This window comes from Symphodus melops, assembly GCF_947650265.1.
Source record: "Symphodus melops genome assembly, chromosome: 4".
NCBI classification, from domain to species: Eukaryota; Metazoa; Chordata; class Actinopteri; order Labriformes; family Labridae; genus Symphodus; species Symphodus melops.
This window is the reverse complement of record NC_136694.1, coordinates 20,755,703-20,776,646: the sequence shown is the minus strand read 5'-3', so window position 1 is coordinate 20,776,646 and position 20,944 is coordinate 20,755,703. Positions and strand designations below refer to the sequence as shown.

The 20,944-nt window shown below is 40.8% G+C and overlaps 3 protein-coding genes across 5 annotated transcripts in view; all 3 read left to right on the top strand.

Moving 5' to 3' along the window:
• kaznb (kazrin, periplakin interacting protein b) overlaps nt 1-1,909 on the top strand; it is a gene marked incomplete at its 3' end in the record, with an annotated part of 104,209 nt that extends 102,300 nt beyond the window's left edge. For all 3 annotated transcript variants that reach the window (XM_079341518.1, XM_079341517.1, XM_079341520.1), the window contains one exon: nt 506-1,909. In XM_079341518.1, coding sequence (XP_079197644.1) covers nt 506-667 — 162 coding nt within the window. The remainder of the gene's footprint in view (nt 1-505) is intronic.
• Nucleotides 1,910-2,877: 968 nt separating this feature from the next.
• tmem51b (transmembrane protein 51b) lies at nt 2,878-9,521 on the top strand. The gene is made up of 3 exons (XM_079341529.1): nt 2,878-3,192; nt 7,028-7,454; nt 8,400-9,521. Exons 2-3 carry the CDS (start codon nt 7,042-7,044, stop codon nt 8,854-8,856), a joined length of 870 nt encoding a protein of 289 aa, XP_079197655.1. The 5' UTR covers nt 2,878-3,192; nt 7,028-7,041; the 3' UTR covers nt 8,857-9,521.
• A 1,224-nt stretch (nt 9,522-10,745) lies between these two features.
• Nucleotides 10,746-20,944, top strand: part of skib (v-ski avian sarcoma viral oncogene homolog b) — a 30,176-nt gene continuing 19,977 nt past the window's right edge. The window contains exon 1 of the mRNA XM_079341523.1: nt 10,746-12,208. Within this exon, the coding sequence (XP_079197649.1) occupies nt 11,315-12,208 (894 nt within the window). The 5' untranslated portion in view covers nt 10,746-11,314. The remainder of the gene's footprint in view (nt 12,209-20,944) is intronic.

Genomic DNA, 20,944 nt, shown 5'->3' with positions numbered 1-20,944 from the left:
GGCATGATGGGGACATAACACAGACAGTGTTTGTTCAGGAACACTTGACGCTTGATGAGAGACAGAACATTTACATTTGTGAAATTGTTCTGAAATCTGGTTGTTGCAAGCAAAATGGTTTGTCAGTTTCATCTTAACCCTTTATCGGGCAAGTGACTATTTTTGGTAATTTCCGTACACATTACATATGGTCACCCTTCTGCACCTCAGTAAGGTTGAGAAGCATGTGATCCTCACTCAGCCAATCAGAACAGATCACCCTATGTCACTAATCCTGCTATTGTGGCATTTGAACCAAATATGGCAACTTCGTCAGTTTATTTTTCGACATGAAATTAAACATTTTTGAAAAATGTTTTCTAACAGAAATAAAGTTACGTTATGTTCCCCAATAACACATTGAGGTTGAATTTTTGAACTTCAAAGTATTTCAATGAGTACCCTATAAAGGGTTAATGTTATCTAGTAATTAAATATCAGGGTTTATTTCTCTTTACATCTCCAGAGCCCACTGCGGATTCGTGCAAACAGCCACTCTGCAGAGCGAGGGCTGGGCTTCCACGGCAGCTGCGGCTCTCTGCCCAGAGAAGCCAGGATTCAGGCTATTCCCCGGGCCAAAGGCAGTCCCATGCATACCTACAAGGGTGTTGAAATCACCAACGTCTGAAACAAGCTCAGCCATCACCCACATTGTTAAAATTGTTTACATTTTTATTGTATATTTACTGTTTAATACTGAGGAGGATGTCTTAAAAATGTACATGTATATATTATATTATTAACCATCCAGTATAACTGAATGAGACCTGACGAAATACAAAAATACATTTTTTTACAGATTAAACGTCTTGCTAAATTTTAAATTTTAAAATGAGATTATAAAAAACTGAAATATAGGCAACAAACTTAACTGAACACAGAGTTGTTTCCTTTTGATGCCTTATATGAAATAGCTCTTTTAAACTATTTAGTCAACTTCAATCATTCCTCAGTAATAAAATTAATAGTTGTTCTTGTGAAATAGGTGTTTTTTTATTATGACGTGTCAACTGTAAAGAATATTATGTGCTGATAATCTTCTGAGTAGACCTGAGCAGCTCTGCATTAAATAAATACAAATGTTTATCACAATAATTATTCTAACCATGATATATTACCTTACTTTAAAACAACTACAACAATTTATAAAAAATTATACATTTAAGAGCTAAAACAGATTCAAAAGAGCTTTAACACACCATGCATCCTAGGGCAAAAGCTTTAACAAGGAGTCTTTATGGAAAACTGTTTAACATCCCTCTTCTCATTACTGTTATTTAATCTATATATTTAAAAAGAAAAAGATTTTTTTAAACTGGAATGTATATGTTGATGGAAGTCATAATGTGTGTAGGTCAATAAAAGATTTCGCTGAATGTTTGTTTTTTGTAAATTATAATGTTTAAAATTCAAGCAGACGTTCTTCCACATGTATGAGTGGTGAAAAAAGAGTAATGTTACGTTATTACTTATGAATTCAATGGAGAGAATGTTATGGTATCTTTTGTACAGTTCAGTATTTCATATGAAACAGTTTAGCTGTTCCTGAGCATGAAAACACACATTTGAAATGTCACAGGGCCACACTGTGTGCTGTGAGAAGCCTGAGGTTAATCCAAATACAAGAAAACAGGTTTGTCTGCCACTTTGCTGGGTGTCTCCTGCAGTCACCGAAGGCAAGGTGTTTCAGCGGGAACTTTAGACAAGTTCAAACCTGCATAGAAGTCTTACTCTTTGCCCAACTGTCACAGCTTTTCATTAAAGGTGAAGTTATTGTCAATTGCAATTTGACAGTATATTCCTGTTGTTGTTATTCTGCTTATAATCACATTAACAACAAATAAAAACAATGTCCACTTGGATAAAAGTATTTATCTTGTGAATATTTTCTTTTTATGTGTCAGTATTTCTATTTTGATATTTGATATTTAAAGGCTCAATTTTAATTTTTCCCCTTTTAGTGGGGTTTGTCCAATTAAAACTTTATTTAACCTTTACATAGGTCTCGCATTCGCCTGGCCCCTACCGGCCACCGTATCAAACCTTTCCCCCTTAATGCTACCCAGCACATTACAAGATAGGGAAAATGGGAGTTACAGTGTATTTACCAGTATAATCAGGCCATTGCTAAATCTGTTGTACATCTGAGGAAAAAAATTAAGGTAAGGGTATAGTAGCCCACCTCAGGGGTGGAAATTAGGTGACTGCACATTTCACACACATTTATCATAGTTAGTAATAGCAATAACTTGATTTATACAGCACCTTTGAAAGTAGATGTTTAATAGGTGCTTTGACAGACAAAGCAAAGGCAGAAACTCATTATCAAAGAAAAGTAACCGAGTACAGAAGACTAAAACATTAGAAGAAGGATTAAGGAAAGAAGATTAAGAGCAATAAAGAGAATAAAGGACAGGATCAATCTAAAGGCTAAAACGTAAAAAGAGGGATTAAGAAAGGGTGAAAAGGTTAAGAGCAAGGGTAACCTGTTAACCGGGTAAGTAGGCAACCTTTGGTTCTCTAACCTTTAGGCTGCTGATGCCCTTTTAGTGATTCTAGTTTTTGATTCTGACATATAACCTATACTGTGTATGTATGCATGTATGTATGTATGTATGTATGTATGTATGTATGTATGTATGTATCATACTATGATATATATATCATAGGTATATCATACACAGACGCGCGCGCGCGCGCGCGCACACACACACACACACACACACACACACATACACTATTATTATTTACGGTATATCTTCTATTCATTTACACTCTACAAATTGCCTTTCAAGAAAATACCATTCCGTGATCTGCCCTGATAATAACTTGTCTCCGGACAGGAAGTGTACCTGGGCAGCGCTAGGACCGAGCGGAAACATGTCAAACACGCTTTACAACCCTAAGAGCGGAGGGTGCACTACAGCCTGAAGTTTGACCCAACTCCTGTTAACAATTCTGTGATCTTTGGGGGTATCTTTTTTTATATACAATCGCTTCCTTTGTGAAATTTAAAACACAAATCGCAGTGGAGAGGGTGGTGCATTTTGGACGCGTATGATTCCTTCCTCTTTGACCTTCCTGGAAACACCTGCGTGCTTCAGGTAACTCCCCGATGAAGAGGGAAGTCCTCGCGCACTGAGCGGCGAAAAGGTGAGGCCTCCTTTAGAACACCTTTACCACGAAAACTACGATAACTTTCAGGGGGGGTTAAAGCTGAGATCATGGTAGATCATGCTTATTTTAACCTCTAATTGGATTTTGACCGCTAGTAGGCATATGTGTTCTGATTATTTGAAATCAAAGTAAAGGTACAAATTGGACTTCCTTACTTTAAGGACTGGCTGAAGGACGGACACACATACACGTTTTTAAACACTTTGCAGCACCATTACATTTTCACCGATTTGATAGAAACAGCAATTAGCCCTCTGATTATAACAGGAGACATTTTTTTTAATGCTAGAGATGCACTAAAGTTTAACAGGACACACCCATGTGCAGCAATAATATGTGACTGAGGATGTGTTTTCTAATGTAGGCTACAGGAAGAAAAGTAGCCATTAGATGAGAAAAAGGGGAAACTGTGATAGGCTTGTGTCAGCATATTCTTGCTTTGATAATGAAGGTAATAGAATGATACATGTGACCTATATTGGCCACAAGTTAGTCATCTGTGGAACATGTGTGGTGATGATCGAGTGCTAAACCATGTATGCATAAAGAATAATTTGGACACCACAGCTCAGTTGGTAGAGTCAATGGTTTCTCAATCAGTAGGTTGGGATGTGATCCCCAGCTCCTGCAGAACCATGTCCATTGTGTGTCTTAAGAAGACACTTAACCCCAATGTTGCTTCTGCTGCTTCTTCTGTGCCATATGAACGTGTACTTATGGAATCAGTTACTTCTGATGGTCACTTTACATAGTAGCCTCTACAATCAGTGTGTGAATGGGTGGGTGTGGCATGTGGTATACAAAGTGCCGGAAGACATGGTCGGAAGACAAGGAAAAACACTAAACAAGCTCAAGTCCATTTACCTTTTACCCACTAACACACTCAACGTGTGCCCTGTGTTTCATCGTTTGGATGCACTGATCAAACTCATTCCAAAACCTTATCATCAAAGGGAATTACACCAATATTGATTAGAAAGCTTTTACTTTTTACTCTTTCTACTTAAAAGAGTTTGTGGCTCTGATATCATTTGTGTTTCAGGTTACATGGAGCAATGGATTGGAGTTTTGGAATTTAATAAAGATAATAAGAGAGACAGTGTTTTTAACATCATTTCTTGTCAGAGCTGATAATGATTTAGGTCTAACTTTTTTGCCTAAAGATCCTGAGATGGTGTTGATGTTAAAAAGGCTGAAATTACAATCACACTATTAATAACAAGACCTAAAAGAAATGTTGTGCAATCTGCAGTATACATTATAAGATAATTACAAAGTAAATGGCAAGTTCTAAATGTGCCTGTTATATAGGCTACTTGAAATGTTATTGATTGGGTCGCTCCTGACTTGGAGGGCTGAATGGAGTCAATTTTTCCCCTTTATCCACACCCACAGACAAAACAGGTAAACATCCTATTGACATTTATCACAGAGGTGAATTTTTACCAAAAATATTGATTTAAATAAACAAAATGTATCAAACAAAGTGAAGGAAGTTTCAGGTAAAGGAGGTAAAAATATCAACATATTTCATATGGCTCACATTGCAACACAGCAGGGCCCAATAACATCATAGCCGCTCTACCCATCCCATCATTTCTGATGAAAGGACAAGGTGACATTAACTTAATTGTTGGGTGTGCTTTGTACAGAGGGTTGGACTAATTAATTGTTATGGATGCAAACTGGTAACTTACTGTGAATACCTAATCGTGTAAATAAAACTAAACCCTTTTGATCTGTGTCTATCCTGACTTGGTTTTACAACAGTAGTTTTTGGCTTCATGGGAGAGTGAACAGATACATTTATTAAGTTTTCCATAATAATGAGTGCTATTTGAAAACATCTTTGTGCATAGAGCTGCACTATACCACATTATCTTCTCTAGTTTGAAAATGGATTTTTACATTTTCTTGTTTGTCCATTACTTTTGATTTGAGAAATGCAATAAGATCGTATTTGCAACTAACATTGAAAAGTTATTTAATGACAGTTTTGTCGCTGGTGGCTGGTTCTGATTAGTTTCTCTTACTGTTGAAACTCTTGTGTACTTTCCGTATTCCATCTAAACCATCCTGCTGTATCTGCAAGGGTCCCCGCAATCCATATCCAGTAAAAGATTTAATCTGAACACAGTATATACATAAAGTTTTGCATTGCTTCAAAATGTTTGCTGCTGTTCCCAATTCTATTGTGAACAAGAGCCTGAGTAGAAATGAGAATTTATTTATCTCTTCTCCATGGCAAGCATTACACATGATCCAGATTTCCGTATTGACGTACACGTATAATAATTTTAAAAAATGAACGATGGTCATTAAGTGATTAATGGATGTGTTTCCAGCTCTGGTTCTGACTCAGTATTTTAATTGGTTAAGAGGCATTTCATAAGTGCTGGTGTATTTTCAACATCACGGTAGCATTTCTCAATGTGGTTCACTCCAACTTATGTCATGAATACAGAACAACAACATTACAGCAGACAGAATATATCCCAATTAAGCTGGTACTTCTGAATGATAAAAACAGGCCCTTATATAACTCACTGCATTATAAATTAAAACATAAAAAATACATCATCATCTAAGTAGCCGGTCATGAACACAAGCAAAGTATCAGAGAGGTCAAGAATGTTCCGGTTTCTAGGCAACATTTTATGGTTTCAACTTCAGTATAAGCTACTGAATTGAATTGGAGCAAATTCTTTTTCAAAAATCTTAAGCGTCACCTCAAAAACAGAGAAAAGCAATTGTCATTTATTCATAGTAACATATTTTCCCATTTTTATTTATTGCTTATTTTTTAAAGTGTTCTGAAGCTTTAGGTTCGATAAAGGTCTAATTTGTGTAGGTTTTAATACTGCTGCTAATTACTATCATGACTACCCCCCCCCCCCCCCCCCCCCCCCCCACACCCCCCCACCCCCTCTATTCCCTGTGTGTGAGTTGTTTCTGAGTGAAACTGTCTCTCGGGGCATGTTTGTCATGTTAAGACATGTGTGGAACTTCAACTGCCCATGTTGTTTTCTTATAACTTGTTTGCTCAACACACGTTTTCTGGATAACTTGTTCTTCTGCTCTCTTACTCATTTTCTTCAAAGATAAAGTAGTGTCAGCACCTTTTCACCGTTCAAAGGTTACATAAACTATTAGTAGTATTAGAAACTTACTTCACAGATCCAGAGACAATTTTTCCAGTGTCAGTCAAAACCACTTTGATCTTGTAATGTCAAAAACTAAACTTGAGCTAGCTTGATAACCACCATTCTGAATTGCACAACTTGAACAAGCACACTCTTATAGATGCATTTAAAATCTTCATGTTATAAAACAGATGGCGACTTCATAGGTGGAGGGAGTTTGCTGAAGTGAGGAGTGTTGTGGGAGGGAAGGGTGTCTTGGACTTTTTGAAAAGGTGTTTTTTGTTTGGCTATTTTTTAACTCTGGCTCAGTGTTTAACCAAGAAAATATGTCACAATAATCCATAATGAGTGGAGTCCTTACTGTAAACACACTAAACACCTGAATCTATATTAGAGAATAAGCTGTTTAATATTCATATTTTTGAATCAAAGCAACATAGCGAGGTGTAATTATGAGTAGCAATATTACAATGCCTTTGATAGTATATACAAATATATATTTTCCTTGTTCAGTTGGCATAGCAACCCCAAAAGTGAGGCAGGTTCACCTCTTGTCAGTATAGTTTATCCACTCAACAGCATTACATAATCAAATCACACTTTTCATTTCAGTGATGCAGCTTTGCAGTTATTCTCTCTTATGGCTCAATGTGTTCTCTCTGTTGCAGTTTATCCTGCTGGGATGTGTTCCAGTCGGGGTATCTGCGGTAACAGCAACCGCCCCAACAGATCCTCAAGCTCAGAAAGCACTGGATCAGGCGCTCACTATGCCCTGTGCGCCCTGGGAGTGGGGCTCATCGCCCTTGGTATTGTCATGATTGTGTGGACTGTGATACCGATGGATGGAGAGGCATCAGGCAGCTCCCCGGGTACACCTGGTAACTCCACCAATGTACCTGGAAATAATGATGATGATGAGGATGAAAAATCAAAGTCTTCATCAGTTGCTATGGTTCTTGTTGGAGTTGGGGTAGCCATGTTGCTTTTATCCATTTTCCTCGGTATAAGAAACAAGAGAAGGGCTCGCAACCAAAGTAACCAGCCAGTAGCAGCAGGACAGGCCTTTTTGGACCATGTGCCAGGAGAGCAGGAAGGGTGCGTAGTGACTGTTCTATCTATTTTAATTGTACCTTTCTCAAATTATCTCTCAGTATTACTCCTATGTGAAAAATAATAAGATATATAATATCCAAAGTTAAGATTTCCATAAGATTTCCATATCTCAACATTTCATATTTAAAGCCAGTTTAGAATGTTGTAATGGCTCACTGTTTTGTGATCTGGCTGAAGCGTCCCAACTAGAAACTGCTAAAGGAAGCACATTGAAAGATTGTCTTCTTTTCCAACAAAGCATTCACATATACAATAAACAGAAAGTAATTTCTAACTTCATATGTTGGCTCATGGTCTACCGTGTAGTTTTGAAGTTTGTTTCATGTAACTTTCCTCAAAAAGTTTAAACTGCAGCAGATAATAATCCCACAGTTTCAACCAAAAAACTGAGATTCCCAGGTATTGGGAGATGCTTCATTGGGAGAAAAATAGTTAATGTGTCTTTAATACATATTTTGATGGGAACTTAACAAAGGAGCAGGTATAGGTGTAATATCATAACAAAAAACCTTTAAGAGAACTATCACCAGACTGTTCACTCAATTCCAGTTCTTTAACCTTCTTAGTTTCTTCTTTCAGCTTATTGGTTTGGTGTTAGGAATCGAAACTTAATGTGGTTACTTCTACCCACAGCCATTGCTTAATTTTTATCTACAGCAGGATGAAGTTTTCTGTTCTGTTTAACCAACTTTACCCCACTGCAACTCTTTGATGTCACTGGTGGAGTATAACACAACCAAACAGCCAGATATTTCTGTAGGTTTGCTGAGATCAAAAACATGGCTAAAAATGACTAAACGTAAAACTTAGATTTTATTAAGAGCTCAGAAACCTCACTTTGAATGATTTATTAAAGTTACTTTGTCTTGTACATTACTTGATCCTGGGTTTTCTCACTGACATTCACCTTGTGCATCCTTTTTGCAGTGTTCCAGATGCAACAACATATAATGTGCCGAGCTATGACGAAGTCATTGCCAGTGGAAATTACCCCGTCCGCCAGAGCAACCTGCGCCAAAGCACCTCCCAGCTGCCGTCCTACGAGGACATCATAGCTGCGGTGGAAAACGAGGGAACAGAGCCCACCAACAACTCCTCTGAAGACATGCCACTCAATGACCCCACACCATCTCATCCTGCTCAACCCATGGCTGAGCCCCAGCCTAATCCTCCCAGCCTCACGTCAAACCCCAGTTTGCCCACCCGCAGCAGCAGCCGTGCCAGCCGTTTACTGAGGCCCCTCCGAGTGAGGAGGATCAAGTCAGACAAATTACACTTGAAGGACTTCCGCCTTCAAATCCGCAGCCCAACACAGAATCCAGTTACCATTGAACCCATCACTCCACCACCGCAGTATGACAATGATATGCCTGAATTAGGGTAGGGTCTCCCATAGATTACCTTGCTCCAGATGAATAAAGATATCTGTGTTAATTGGACTAATTACAACATGGCTTTCGTGGTTGGTATTAAGTAGGTCAAATTGTTGCTGCAAGCTGGGTGATGTAGGCTGTGCAGACTACTGTAACAAGAATAACTCTAGTTCATCATCCCTGAGGTTTATGACGGTCATATTTATTCTGTTAAAATGTAAATTATGTCTGCGTGAAAGTATCAGCTGTCAGAGCTGAGCGTTTGTTTTAAACATCATGACGTAACTTATATCTCACAGAACCTTATTCTAGTTCACTTTTATTTAATAGATGATTGTAGGTCATGATGGACAATCTCCTTAACTCCTGCATTTTTCCAAAAGGAATTATGTTGTTTCTAACTTTAAATAATGAATCTTGTGTTTTGATTAAAAGAGGGGAAAGGGGAACTAATTACTGGTGAACTTTTGTTTTTTTTAAAGAAAACTATTTTTATGACTTTTGTAATCGGAAGAAAATGCACTGTAACACATTTGTGAACATTAGCTGTTATATGTTTTGCTGTATGTTTTAAAATCTACTGTTTTACACAATTTGGGAAAATGTCATCTATATGATGTCAACTGTAAACTTTGAATTATTGTAAAACATTGTAAACGATCTCCTCTACTCAACATAAAAAAACAGGAGTTAAGTATTGTATACTCTGATTTTGGATTTGATTTGTTGCTTCAAAGACTTTCATCATCGTTGTTCTAAAATGTCCCGAAAATGTTATGTTTTTCAACACCTCACCACACAGGAGGTTGTGATGGGGGTACCAAAAGTGACCGTGTCTCACCAGAACTTGCTGATTCCCCAGAAAGGCATACATCTACAAATAATTGTAGCTTTTTCTGGAGGTTTTTCCAAGTTTGCTGGACTTTTATTTATTTCAAAAGAGATAAGCATATCTAAGTCTTTTAACATACACTTAATAAAATTGAACTCCAGATGACTGTGCTCACGTTTTTTGTGCCTATTTCGTCATAATTATAGTTATTTTGATTTATCAAAAACTTTTGTAATGTGACTTTCCTTTCAATGTAAACGTTAATTTTCATTGGTTGATATTTAGCGCCGCCCAGTGGAAAAAGATTGTATGAGGAGTTTGATGAACATCACGTGACAATTATTCCCCTTAGTTTTATTCTATACAGAACATATTAGTACGGAAGTATATTATACTTTTTAGGCTGCAATGTTACCTGAGGGTTTACTGGAATGTATAAAAAAATTATGCTATTTTTTATTAAACTAAGCTATATTAACATTCCATTTGAAGACTGTTTTTTTTTTAGCAAATGTATATATTGCATCGTGTTACTGAAGCAAAAGTAAAGTAAAAAAATAAATAAATGCAGAATGCTCCTATGTGAAAACTGTTTATAAAATATTTTAGATTCATATCACTTTGATTCAGTGTTTGGCTGGTTCAATTATTAAAAATGGTCAGCTGTTTGTCATGAAAGTTATTTTTCTTTTTAAGTTATGTGTTACTTTAGTTGTCAAATAATAAAGCCTTTTCGAATTACATTTTTATTGTTACATCCTGAAATGTTTTAGAGTATACTCTAGCATAAAATACCTGTTTTCGAGTACGGTGAAAGAAAAAAAGAAGTATTTGAGTTCTCTACTGACCAGTGATAGACATGGTTATCTCCCATTTGACTCTTTAAAGTTGACCTTAATTCTAATGTTGCTAAACATCCTTTCATATTTTGAGCTTTCCAACTTTATATTCACAAAAGTGTCTGAAGAAAAACAAAAACGCGGATCCGAAAGTCTTACGCATTTTAAGTGCTTAAGTTTATTTTTACTTTTTATATCGTCTATATTTTCCTTAGCTCCACCCTCTTCTCGGCTCAGAGAGATTTTTTTTCTTTTTTTAATGTGCAGCTGCCATGTAGCAGAGGGAGGAACAGCTGTCTGAGAGAAGAGCCAGCCCGGGGAGTCAGTCACATTCCTGGCTGGGATTCAATGACTGAACCAGACACAAACAAACAGTGAGGGCGAGAGAGAGAGAGAGAGAGAGAGAGAGAGAGAGAGAGAGAGAGACTCACACATTGAGTGAGAGGGGAGACAGACTGAGAGTACGCCAGACGGAGCAGGCGAGGCATATTTCGAGTGCGCATTAGTAGTGCGTAAAACCGCAGGAGCGTATAGACAGAAAGTACCCGACAATTGTGCGTTGGATAATACACATTTTGAGTCAAGAAGTGTTCGACTTAAATTGTGACTTCTTACAGGAACATCCCCCGTAAATTCCGCAGCCTTCAGTTTTCTGAATGGACGAGCTGGGAAGCTTCTCCGGTGACATGGAAATGTGTGTTATTGAGCGTGTAGCCGGATGCTGAGGACGCTCGACTCGATAAGTCAATTCCTGCTTTCGTTTTGAGTTTTGAAACCTCTTTTCTAAACAACAACAACATGGAGGCCACTAGCTTTCAGCCCCATCCCGGACTTCAGCAAACTCTCAAGCAGTTTCATCTAAGTTCCATGCGCTCTCTTGGCGGACCGGCGGCGTTTTCCGCTCGGTGGCACCAGGACTCACTCTTCGGTAAAGATGGGAAATCCGCAGAGATGATGTTCACCCTGCCGGCACAGACACCTCCGGTAATGTCGGGTCCACTTTTCATCCCGTCCGACCGCTCCACGGAGAGGTGCGAGACAGTGCTGGAGCGGGAGCCCATCTCCTGTTTCGTTGTCGGTGGAGAGAAGCGGCTGTGCCTCCCTCAGATCCTCAACAGCGTCCTGAGAGATTTTTCCCTCCAGCAGATCAACTCAGTGTGCGACGACCTGCACATCTACTGCTCCAGATGCACGGCAGACCAGCTGGAGATCCTAAAAGTGGTGGGCATCCTGCCCTTCTCGGCACCGTCCTGCGGGCTGATCACTCAGACGGATGCTGAGCGCCTGTGTAATGCTCTCATCTACGGCGGTACGTTTCCCCCTCACTGCAACAAGGAGTTAGGCTCCCTGGAGTTGGAGAGAACAGAGAAGAGCTTCAAAGTCTACCACGAATGTTTCGGCCGGTGTAAAGGCTTATTTGTCCCGGAACTATATACGGTCCCGAGCGCTGCCTGCATACAGTGCATGGACTGCAGACTCATGTTCCCCCCTCACAAGTTTGTAGTCCACAGTCACAAGAGACTGGAGAACCGCACTGTCCACTGGGGCTTTGATTCAGCCAACTGGCGGGCTTATGTGCTCTTAGACCCGGACTACACTGGGAAAGAGGAGAAGAGTCATCTGGAGCAGCTGCTTAAAGAGTTAAAAGGAAAATATGACCTGACGGGCAAGAGGTCCAGTATATCCAGCAGAGTAAGTCTGGTTTGTTTCACCCTCTTATTGTCTGTGGAGTGTTTTGTTTGTGGATAATTCAACAGCCCCAGGCCTTCTTCAGCATCTGCATCCATTAACATTCATACTGAGATTGCTTCCTTCTCATTAGTTCTACTTTTGATTGATAGGTTGTATTTCTTCCAAGTGTGCCAGTCTTATTAATGATTCCCAACTGAGTTAGAATGCAAATCACATGTCACATCACCTCTTCCTGAGTCTGTCCTGCACTGTGAAACACCTCCATGACACCTCATGGACCTCATATGTCTAACAGAGGTGACAGTGAAGCCTCTAACCATCAGCATCCCTCCTATCTGTTAAAACTCCCCTGTCTAACCCCCCAGGGTTACCCAAGGGCATCTGCATTATGATAAATGGAGTCCTGATGATATATTTTATTGGTAGGTGAGAAGAGAGGGGGCAGGGAAGCCCATTATGGTGCCACGAGGTTGGGAAGGGGATACGGGTTTAATGAGGTTTGGGTTATGGAAATGTATGTGTGTGGTTGGATAAGATAATATGTGTGTGTGTGTGTGTTTGTGTGTGTTTGTGTGTCACCTTAGAGTCTTCTCATATGGGTCTGAGATGTTTAGTATGGACAAAGGGCCATGAGATGAGGTGGCTGTTCGTCCGTCACAGAGCAGCTGTTGTGTGGGACTCTGCTAATGAGTGGACATCTCTGTGTGTGCACCATGGTGCTGCTCCAGGATGAGCAGGAGCCAGAAGATGTCTCACGGGGAAACCTCAGAATTCTAGAAATGTTCAAATACCATTTTCCTTTCCATGACTGATTACAATACCCGGGCCGATACCAAGTACTTATCCAAGTCATAAATACTTTAAACAGCTGTCTACACTGTTTGGTTATATGATGCTATGAAAAAAGTAGATCTGTTTTATTTGGTGTTGATTGATGACAATATCAAATCAGACGTAGATGCAGATACCTGATACTCGTTTTAGGCAGTATGAAGCACTTCCAACACTTAAAGAGATATCAGAAAACCTCTACAAAGAGTTTTTTATGGTTTTGAAAAATATTTGAAGTTTTGTAGAAATATTCAATATAATATATATATATATATATATATATGTGTTTGCTTCCTTCTGCCTCAAACCTGTGGCTAATTTCTAACCAAGCATATATTGATGACTTGGCGTTACAATATTTCCTTGTGTTTGTACGTGTGTGCATCATAAGCGTAACAGAGGGGGCAGTGCATGTTGGCTGTGGTTCACTGTCAGTCGTGTCCCAGTTAGTAGACAGGCTGGGTCCTCTGGGAACTGCACACCAGCGCCTCCCGATACATCAGCCTGACAGGCCAAGCTGCTGAAAGGCCGACTGGACAGACGGGGGGCTCAGATTGGCCCGGCTCGCCTTACCCGTGAAACAAAAACTCAATGTTATCGGCCAGCCTTAGCCTCCCTCTGATGTCAGGATGCTTTAATAATAACAGTTAGCTCCTCTGCTTGGATCATCTGTCTAGACTCCCACCTCATCTTCCAAACATGGTGGAAGCAACTGCAGAGAAAATGAATGCTGATGTGATTTTTGGAAAAAGTGCAGTTTGCTGAAGGGATTAAGTGTAATTCCAGATGTGCGTTTCTTTAAAGTATAGAGTGAAAGTATAGATTGAAAGATATGTAGTTATTGAATTGCATTCCTCTCAGAAAAGCAGAAGCCAGTTTAGAGAAAAATTCGTGCCTGTTAACCATTGTGTCCATTTTACATCAAATACAGCATTTGGTCATTAAGCTCTGTGCCTAATGTTGAGATGAGGGAGATTGTAAAGAGGAGGCTGCAGACTCTCATTCAGGAGACACAGGGTGTGTGAGCCAGGCCTTGACATGTGTTGTCAAAGGGCCATGACCCTTGACCTTTCTCCAAAGACACTGACCCAGCCTTCCCCCATTCTTTTCACACCGTCCAATCACACAGCCTTGTGTCCAGTCCACTGGCCAGATGGCTGTCTGATAAAGGACGGAGGGATATACAGTGAGCAGATAACAAATATCACCCTCACAGTGCAGTTTGATTCCAATAAATCCTCCTTTTTTGGTATGCTCTCTCTTTAATTCAGTCCTGACATGATTATTCTGCTGACTCAGGAGCGAAAAATGGAAATTCCAAAGAAACTTCAGTTTTCAATCCACTTTAAACAACTTGTTCTTTTGTGTGGAACCTAGCATGTAATAATTCAAATGTCAACTTTTCTGATTAGCATGAAAATCTTTTGGAAAGAGGATTTGAATTGCAAAAATCTTTTTTTCCCCTTCAAAGTCAAATACTTCTGAGTATTAACTGTAAGAAAAATCCCTAAGATGTGAGAGCAATGCGTTTAATCATCTGACTGAGCAGAGAGTAAACGGGGGTCTGGAAAACTGTGTAGACCCTCCTTAATGGGATGGATATTAAAAGCATTCAACTGAGGCCAATTTATGCCATTTCTTATCCCATTGTTCTCCTCCCTGGATGAAATTAGCTTCAAACCTGAAGCCAACCAATCAAGTGTGTGTCAGAGGCTAAAGGTTTGTGTGTTCTAAGCTATCAGCACTTATTGAAAGTGGATGAATAAATGGGAAATACCTCATGCGCTATCAGGTAACTGTGTTTGTCTGCACATATACGTGAGCGACTTTAAGCAGAGTGAGTATACCAGTGTGTTTGCATGTAAACAGGCGAGTGTAATGACTGGATCAGCTGTGCAGGCCAGATTAAAATGAGCTCTCTGCCGGCTCATTTCCATTCCCATCTGTCTGCTGACCTCTGGGAAGCCCTGAAAGCTGACATGGTCCTTGATGGCCTGTCTGCTCAGTGTTGACCCAGTCAGATAAGACCCAAACCACCCAGATACACGGATTGTCAGATGCATTTGGTTCAGTCTTCTAAATTCTGGTGCAACAAATTCATATTTTGAGTTGTTTTTGTAACAAGAAATACATTTTCAAATGCATTTCTTTTGAGAGCAGTCGCGTGTCTCGCACACCCCCACTCAGCACCCAGTTCCCAACTGACCAGCTCAAACCCCCTCCTCCCCCTGAAGACCATCACCCATCTTTGCAGTGACTGCTGGCTGCAGTGTTGTGGCCAAAGCAGGGCAGGCGTGTCAAGGCAAAGGGGTTTCTGAAGCTCCCAGGGGTTGTGGCCTCTATTCTGGCTGGGTTGACCCCATGTTAAAAGGGTGTCAGCTGGGGTTCTGTCATGGGTGATGTGTACTAAAGACCTGCCGCCTCCTTTGTTTGAGCGCCGGCCTTTCAGGGGCTGTGAAGTGCAGCCATTTCTCTTGGTTTGTGCCTTGTTTCTTTTGGTGCTGTGTGGATAGGTCTGTAACCTCCAGCCTCTCTCAGGGTGGGAAATCCTTGCTCATGGGTTTGCAAAGTCACTGATTTACTAAATTGGAGACAGACGACGGATTGAAACCTGCAGCAGTGTCTGCATGTCTGATAGAGATAGGGGCCTGTATGTGATTATTTTATTGACCCTCCGTGGACTCATTTCGCAATTATACGATCTTATCATAAAATTACTCTAAGAAACATCTGCTGCGCAATGTAATGGCTTCTAAGTAATAACAATCAGAAGAGGTTTCTATTTTTTTAATGTTTTTATTTGTTTGCACTATTAGGAGTTTGGCCTTGTGGAAGTTTGTTTGAAAAAATCCATGATTATCTTATTGGCCCTTTTATTGAATCTCGATCATGCTATGTCACAATAATATCAGAGAGAACATCCTTTTTGATACCACTAAAATTGTTTAAGCATTGCCACATTTTTGCAACACTGATAAAGCACAGCTGGTTAAGCTATTCAACCACTGTATTTAAAAGGAGACTAATTAGACACGTGCACAAGTTTGCCAGACTAATTACCAGTCACTGAAGCCAGTTTGTGTTCCATCAAATGTGCTCAAAAGATATTTACGATAACAAAAACACAGTTCTGTTTTATGCTACTTTTGAAAATCAGGAGTTAAAAGTCAAATAGCATAAATTGGATTAAAAGGGGAAATTCAGGGCATATTTGTATGCTTCCATAAACACATTTTACATTCTTAAAAACACATGTTTTTCAGTAAGTTATTAATGAATGACAAATACTGTTCATAAAACGGTGCTTTTGGAGGCAACTAAAGAGGTAACTAAATTTGCATACCTGGCTTAAAGAAAAATCTTGAATCTATGAATAAATTGTAAACATGATTAAATTCAATATCTAGTCTCCTGAGTTGAAATTTGTGTAATATTCAGATAAACCGCATTAGCCTGCTCTATTTCTTATCATCTCATATGGACAGTGTTTGCTGGGTTTGTCTGTTAACCTCGATGACACAGCACAGCGCTAACCTGTGAAAGAGTTCTTGTATAACTGGTGGAAAGAGCGAGGAAGAGGATGAGTGTTGATCAGTGATAGTGATGAGAATGATGATGAGATGAGGGAGGAGATGAGTACAGGCTGTGACTGCAGTCGGTCGGGTCCGTTTGTGGCAGAACAGATGCCTGTATGGGCTTGTGTTATTCCACAATCATCATCAATTCCTCCTCGATCACCTCCTGATTTTCAGCCCTGTGATTAAGAGTCAGGCCCATCTGGTGCAGAGACAGGAAATCCTGGAGTCTGCATCTGCTGCTGGCTGAGCTATACTAAGCTGCTGCAGTCAGGGAGGGAGGGGTTTAAACTCTGATAATCCTGCATAACCCCTGGAATGCCGAGACCAGGGCGTACATCGAAACGTCATCTTTTCTGGACACCGTCTTCAGGAACCCAAACTCTCTCCTCCTCAAAGCATCTTTGCAATTTATTACCAGCCCCTATGGAATTCTGTAATTGGAGCATGAATTAGACACACAGCAGACACCATGTTACATGGACAAAACGAGCAGAGCAACATTTTGTACAAACCAAATCCTGAGCTTTTGTGATGAGACTTTAAAGAAATTTGCAAGATTTATGTCCTTAAAATTTCTCTCACTTTCTCCTTAATGACCTTCAGCTCTCTAAGCTACAGAGCTGTTAGACCACATTGGCGACGTGCTAATGGAGCTCCAGCCAGAGCAGAAGCAGGCCCTGCTGGTGCCATATGACAAATCGGCATGCTGCTCTTGCCTACAATCCGCCCACCAACCACCTCCAAAGCTATCATAAGGATTAGCTCACGCGGCTAAACCAAACAGACTGCTCAGTGTTCAGACGGCATTCGGGCCAAATCTTGTTCGTGCCTCCTGTTTCGATGGCTAGCGGATCACAATCCGGGGCTGCAGTCAGTTCACTTGTACCTGGTGCGGTGCCAAGTTGCTGCACAGAAAAGGAGAATGTTGGGAAAAGGGAGGATAAATGTTTTAGGGATTTACATGGATGCTTTGCTCCTTAGGATATGCATAATTAAAAATTTGGATTATGGTTTCGATTAACTTTGAATTCTCTGCTGAGTTCAGTAGACAGCAAAGCGGAGGAGACACAGAGGGGCATGAGTAGTTTGGCTTAAATTTGGAGGACTAGTTTGCTTTACAGACCTGTTTTATGTATGATTCTGCGTGTGGGAAGGCGTGTGCCTCAACATTTCGAGGCCTCGGTCAGACTCCACGCACTCTCAGAGAGGACTCATCCTCTGTTGGAGTCTACTCTGTAAGCTTGTGATTGGAGGGCGGCTGTGGTTGCTAAGCAGAGCTGCTCTTCCTGTGCTAAATAAGAACTTCGTGCTCTCTGGCTGGTGGGCTCAAAGAAGCGCGCCAAAACTCACACACACGCACACGTACGCACAGACTTCACAGTGCAAAGACCTCTTACAGTACAGAGACCTCACCCTCCACCATATACTCCCCATCCTCTTTCACTGTGACCTCTACACCATGACACGATACGTTTCTCCTCCTCCTCCTCCTCCTCCTCCTCCACCTCTACTCTGCATCACACGCTCACACACTTGTCCTGCGGGTCAGCACAGAGTAAAGCTTCCCTTCTCCATCAGCGGGACCTCCTTGTCTGACACCTCCTCTGCACGGCCAACGTCATTCACCTCCTCCGTTTGACACCTCCTCAACCCTGAAGATCACACACAGACACCCAAAGGCACACACACACACACACACACACACACACACACACACACACACAGACACACACAGGCTCTCCTCCGCTGAGATCTCCTACTGTACTCCCCCTCACACTGCATTATACTTAGATCTCCACCTCCACTGTTGAGAGCACACGCTGTATCAGTCTGTATTCAGACTGGCCTACATATGCAGCGCATGTATCCGGGTAAGGCTGCAGGGCTGTGTCTCACTTTGAAGCTAGATAGATGGAAAGATGGATGGATAGATAGATAGATAGATAGATAGATAGATAGATAGATAGATAGATAGATAGATAGATAGATAGATAGATAGATAGATAGATAGATAGATAGATAGATAGATAGATAGATAGATAGATAGATAGATAGATAGATAGATAGATAGATAGATAGATAGATAGATAGATAGATAGATAGATAGATAGATATTGTTTCCTTCTGCACAATACTTTTTATGATTGATCCACAACAACACATATTTTTTTCTTGCTTGGTTTCTCAGGGGTCAGAGCTTTGCCTTGTATAGCAAAACAATCATTCAGCATCGGTGAATAGAAGCAGGTCCCTGTGTGCTCCTCAGAGCAGCTCAACATGCCTTCTTGCAGAGACAGAGCAATGCAGCATTGTCAGCAGGCACCCGTATCAAATGAATTCACCACAGCTGTCCTAGCAGACTCTGTTGCAATGACAAGGGTAGGGGGGTTATTTATTCAGAATTACAGTCACCCCAGGATCCGTCATGGTCACTCCCTGCCACAGCATCAGCTGGTCAGGTGGACCTTTTTGCCTCATTGGCCTTGTTAGTATTGTTTATGGCCTCATTCAAGAGCTGAATACATTGTTTCTCTGCATAAGCTTACCCCTTCAGTTTCTGTGAGTGTTGCCCCTGACCCACCTCTCATTAACTGCTCTGTCTGCGTCAATACAGCATGGTCTACATTTATAGAGACAAGCATACAAATGGGCTACAGTTGCTCACATGCTGAGGACACCTCTCCCCTTCCCCCTGACTCCCTCCCTTTTTGCAGGTGTCTAATGCCCTGCACTGTGCTCGCTGTGCCGGCTGCCCAGCGGGACTGTCCGCCTCCCCTGTGCTTGTGGCGTTGACAAGCGTCTGGCTTTATTTCCAGCAAGTGGACGAGTGCAGACACAGACAGCCATGTCCTGAAATAGATCAGGCCCACCCTTTATCCAATAATGAGTGGGGTAATATAAGCCCCGTGTCTTAAATGTCTTGCAGTAAGAAAAGACTGTGTACACACATCATCTTGAAAAAACGTCAAGCTGCTTTTCAGATTATCATCATAAACGGAGTAATCACCTCTCGTTTTGGCACCAACAACTTAATCTTCTGCACGGGAGTATGTGTTTAAGTGCAAAGTTGAGTGACCTTTGATGATCTGACAAGGTCTCTTACTGGAGAGTAAGATGTAAAAGATATATGACAGAATCATAGGAAAAAAACATGATCATAACACAACACAAACTTGGAGGTCATCAGTTCGTATGTGACCTTGTGTCAGTTGAAAGTGTAAACTCTAATACAGAGACGATAGTCCAGTTGGGGCATCTGTCCCATATGGAATGTATGAATTATTCCAGAGCTAATAATGGGGCATTGTGTTTGCACTCATCTTCAACAAAGACGCCCATCTCTGCATGTCCATATTTAATTCACTCCTTTCAGCTGATGAACTGTACACGCTGCTGATATAATGAGTCTCTCCAAAGAGATTAGTCGCTCTATCATCATTGCAGCTCCCTAATTTCTCTGCCTTTGTTGTTGTGCAGGCTGTATAAATGGGATAAAGGGGCTTGGCTGGACACAGTGGGAGGAAGTGGCTTTTGTGTTGCTAGCAGGTGCACTGGAATGACAGTTTTTGGGGGATTTATGCTTACATGCACACACGTGTGTGTTTGCATGGCCAGGCCAAGGGTCTTTGCTCCCTGAGTGCTGTTGAGATTCAGCAGGAACCTCTGGTGCTCGACTTGAACCCTCAATCACAGGCTTCCTCAGGGGGCTTGCAGTAAATTCTTCAGGCGAATGGTTTTCTCTCCCCTTCCTCCTCCTCCTTCTCTTCTTTCTCCCTCGCTTTTTTTCTGCTCACATCTGGTGAACAGTGCTAGCACCCCTGTCATCTTTTACTGCGTTGAGGTCATTTCCACCCCATCGGTAAAGTGGAAACACATGATGTGCAGGGTTCGGCCTTAATGGGGTGGGGTTGGCATGGACCAGCACTGACACAGCTTTACAGCCAAGTGCTGCCAAAACAGCCTCAGTGAGGAATGCCTCAGACTGCAAAATTAAAGACATTTGGTTAAATAATGTTAGAATACATACAGTATATTTATAATTGGCCACTTTTTTACATCTTTCTTTTTACATGTTGTTCATGATGCTTTGAAACAACAGAAATGTGCATGCACTGTTTGGACCTACAGAAGGATGTAATGTAATGAATACCAACCCCTAAAAGACATGTTTCCCCCTTTAAAGTTTATAACCGTTAATACCATTTTTTATTTTCACTTTAAAATGTCCTTCTACACACCTTTTCCTTTTTAACGACATTATTGATTCAGACTGGTTGCACTTTAAGATGAAGGAGCCCCCGAACTCCACAAAAGTATATAAAAAAAG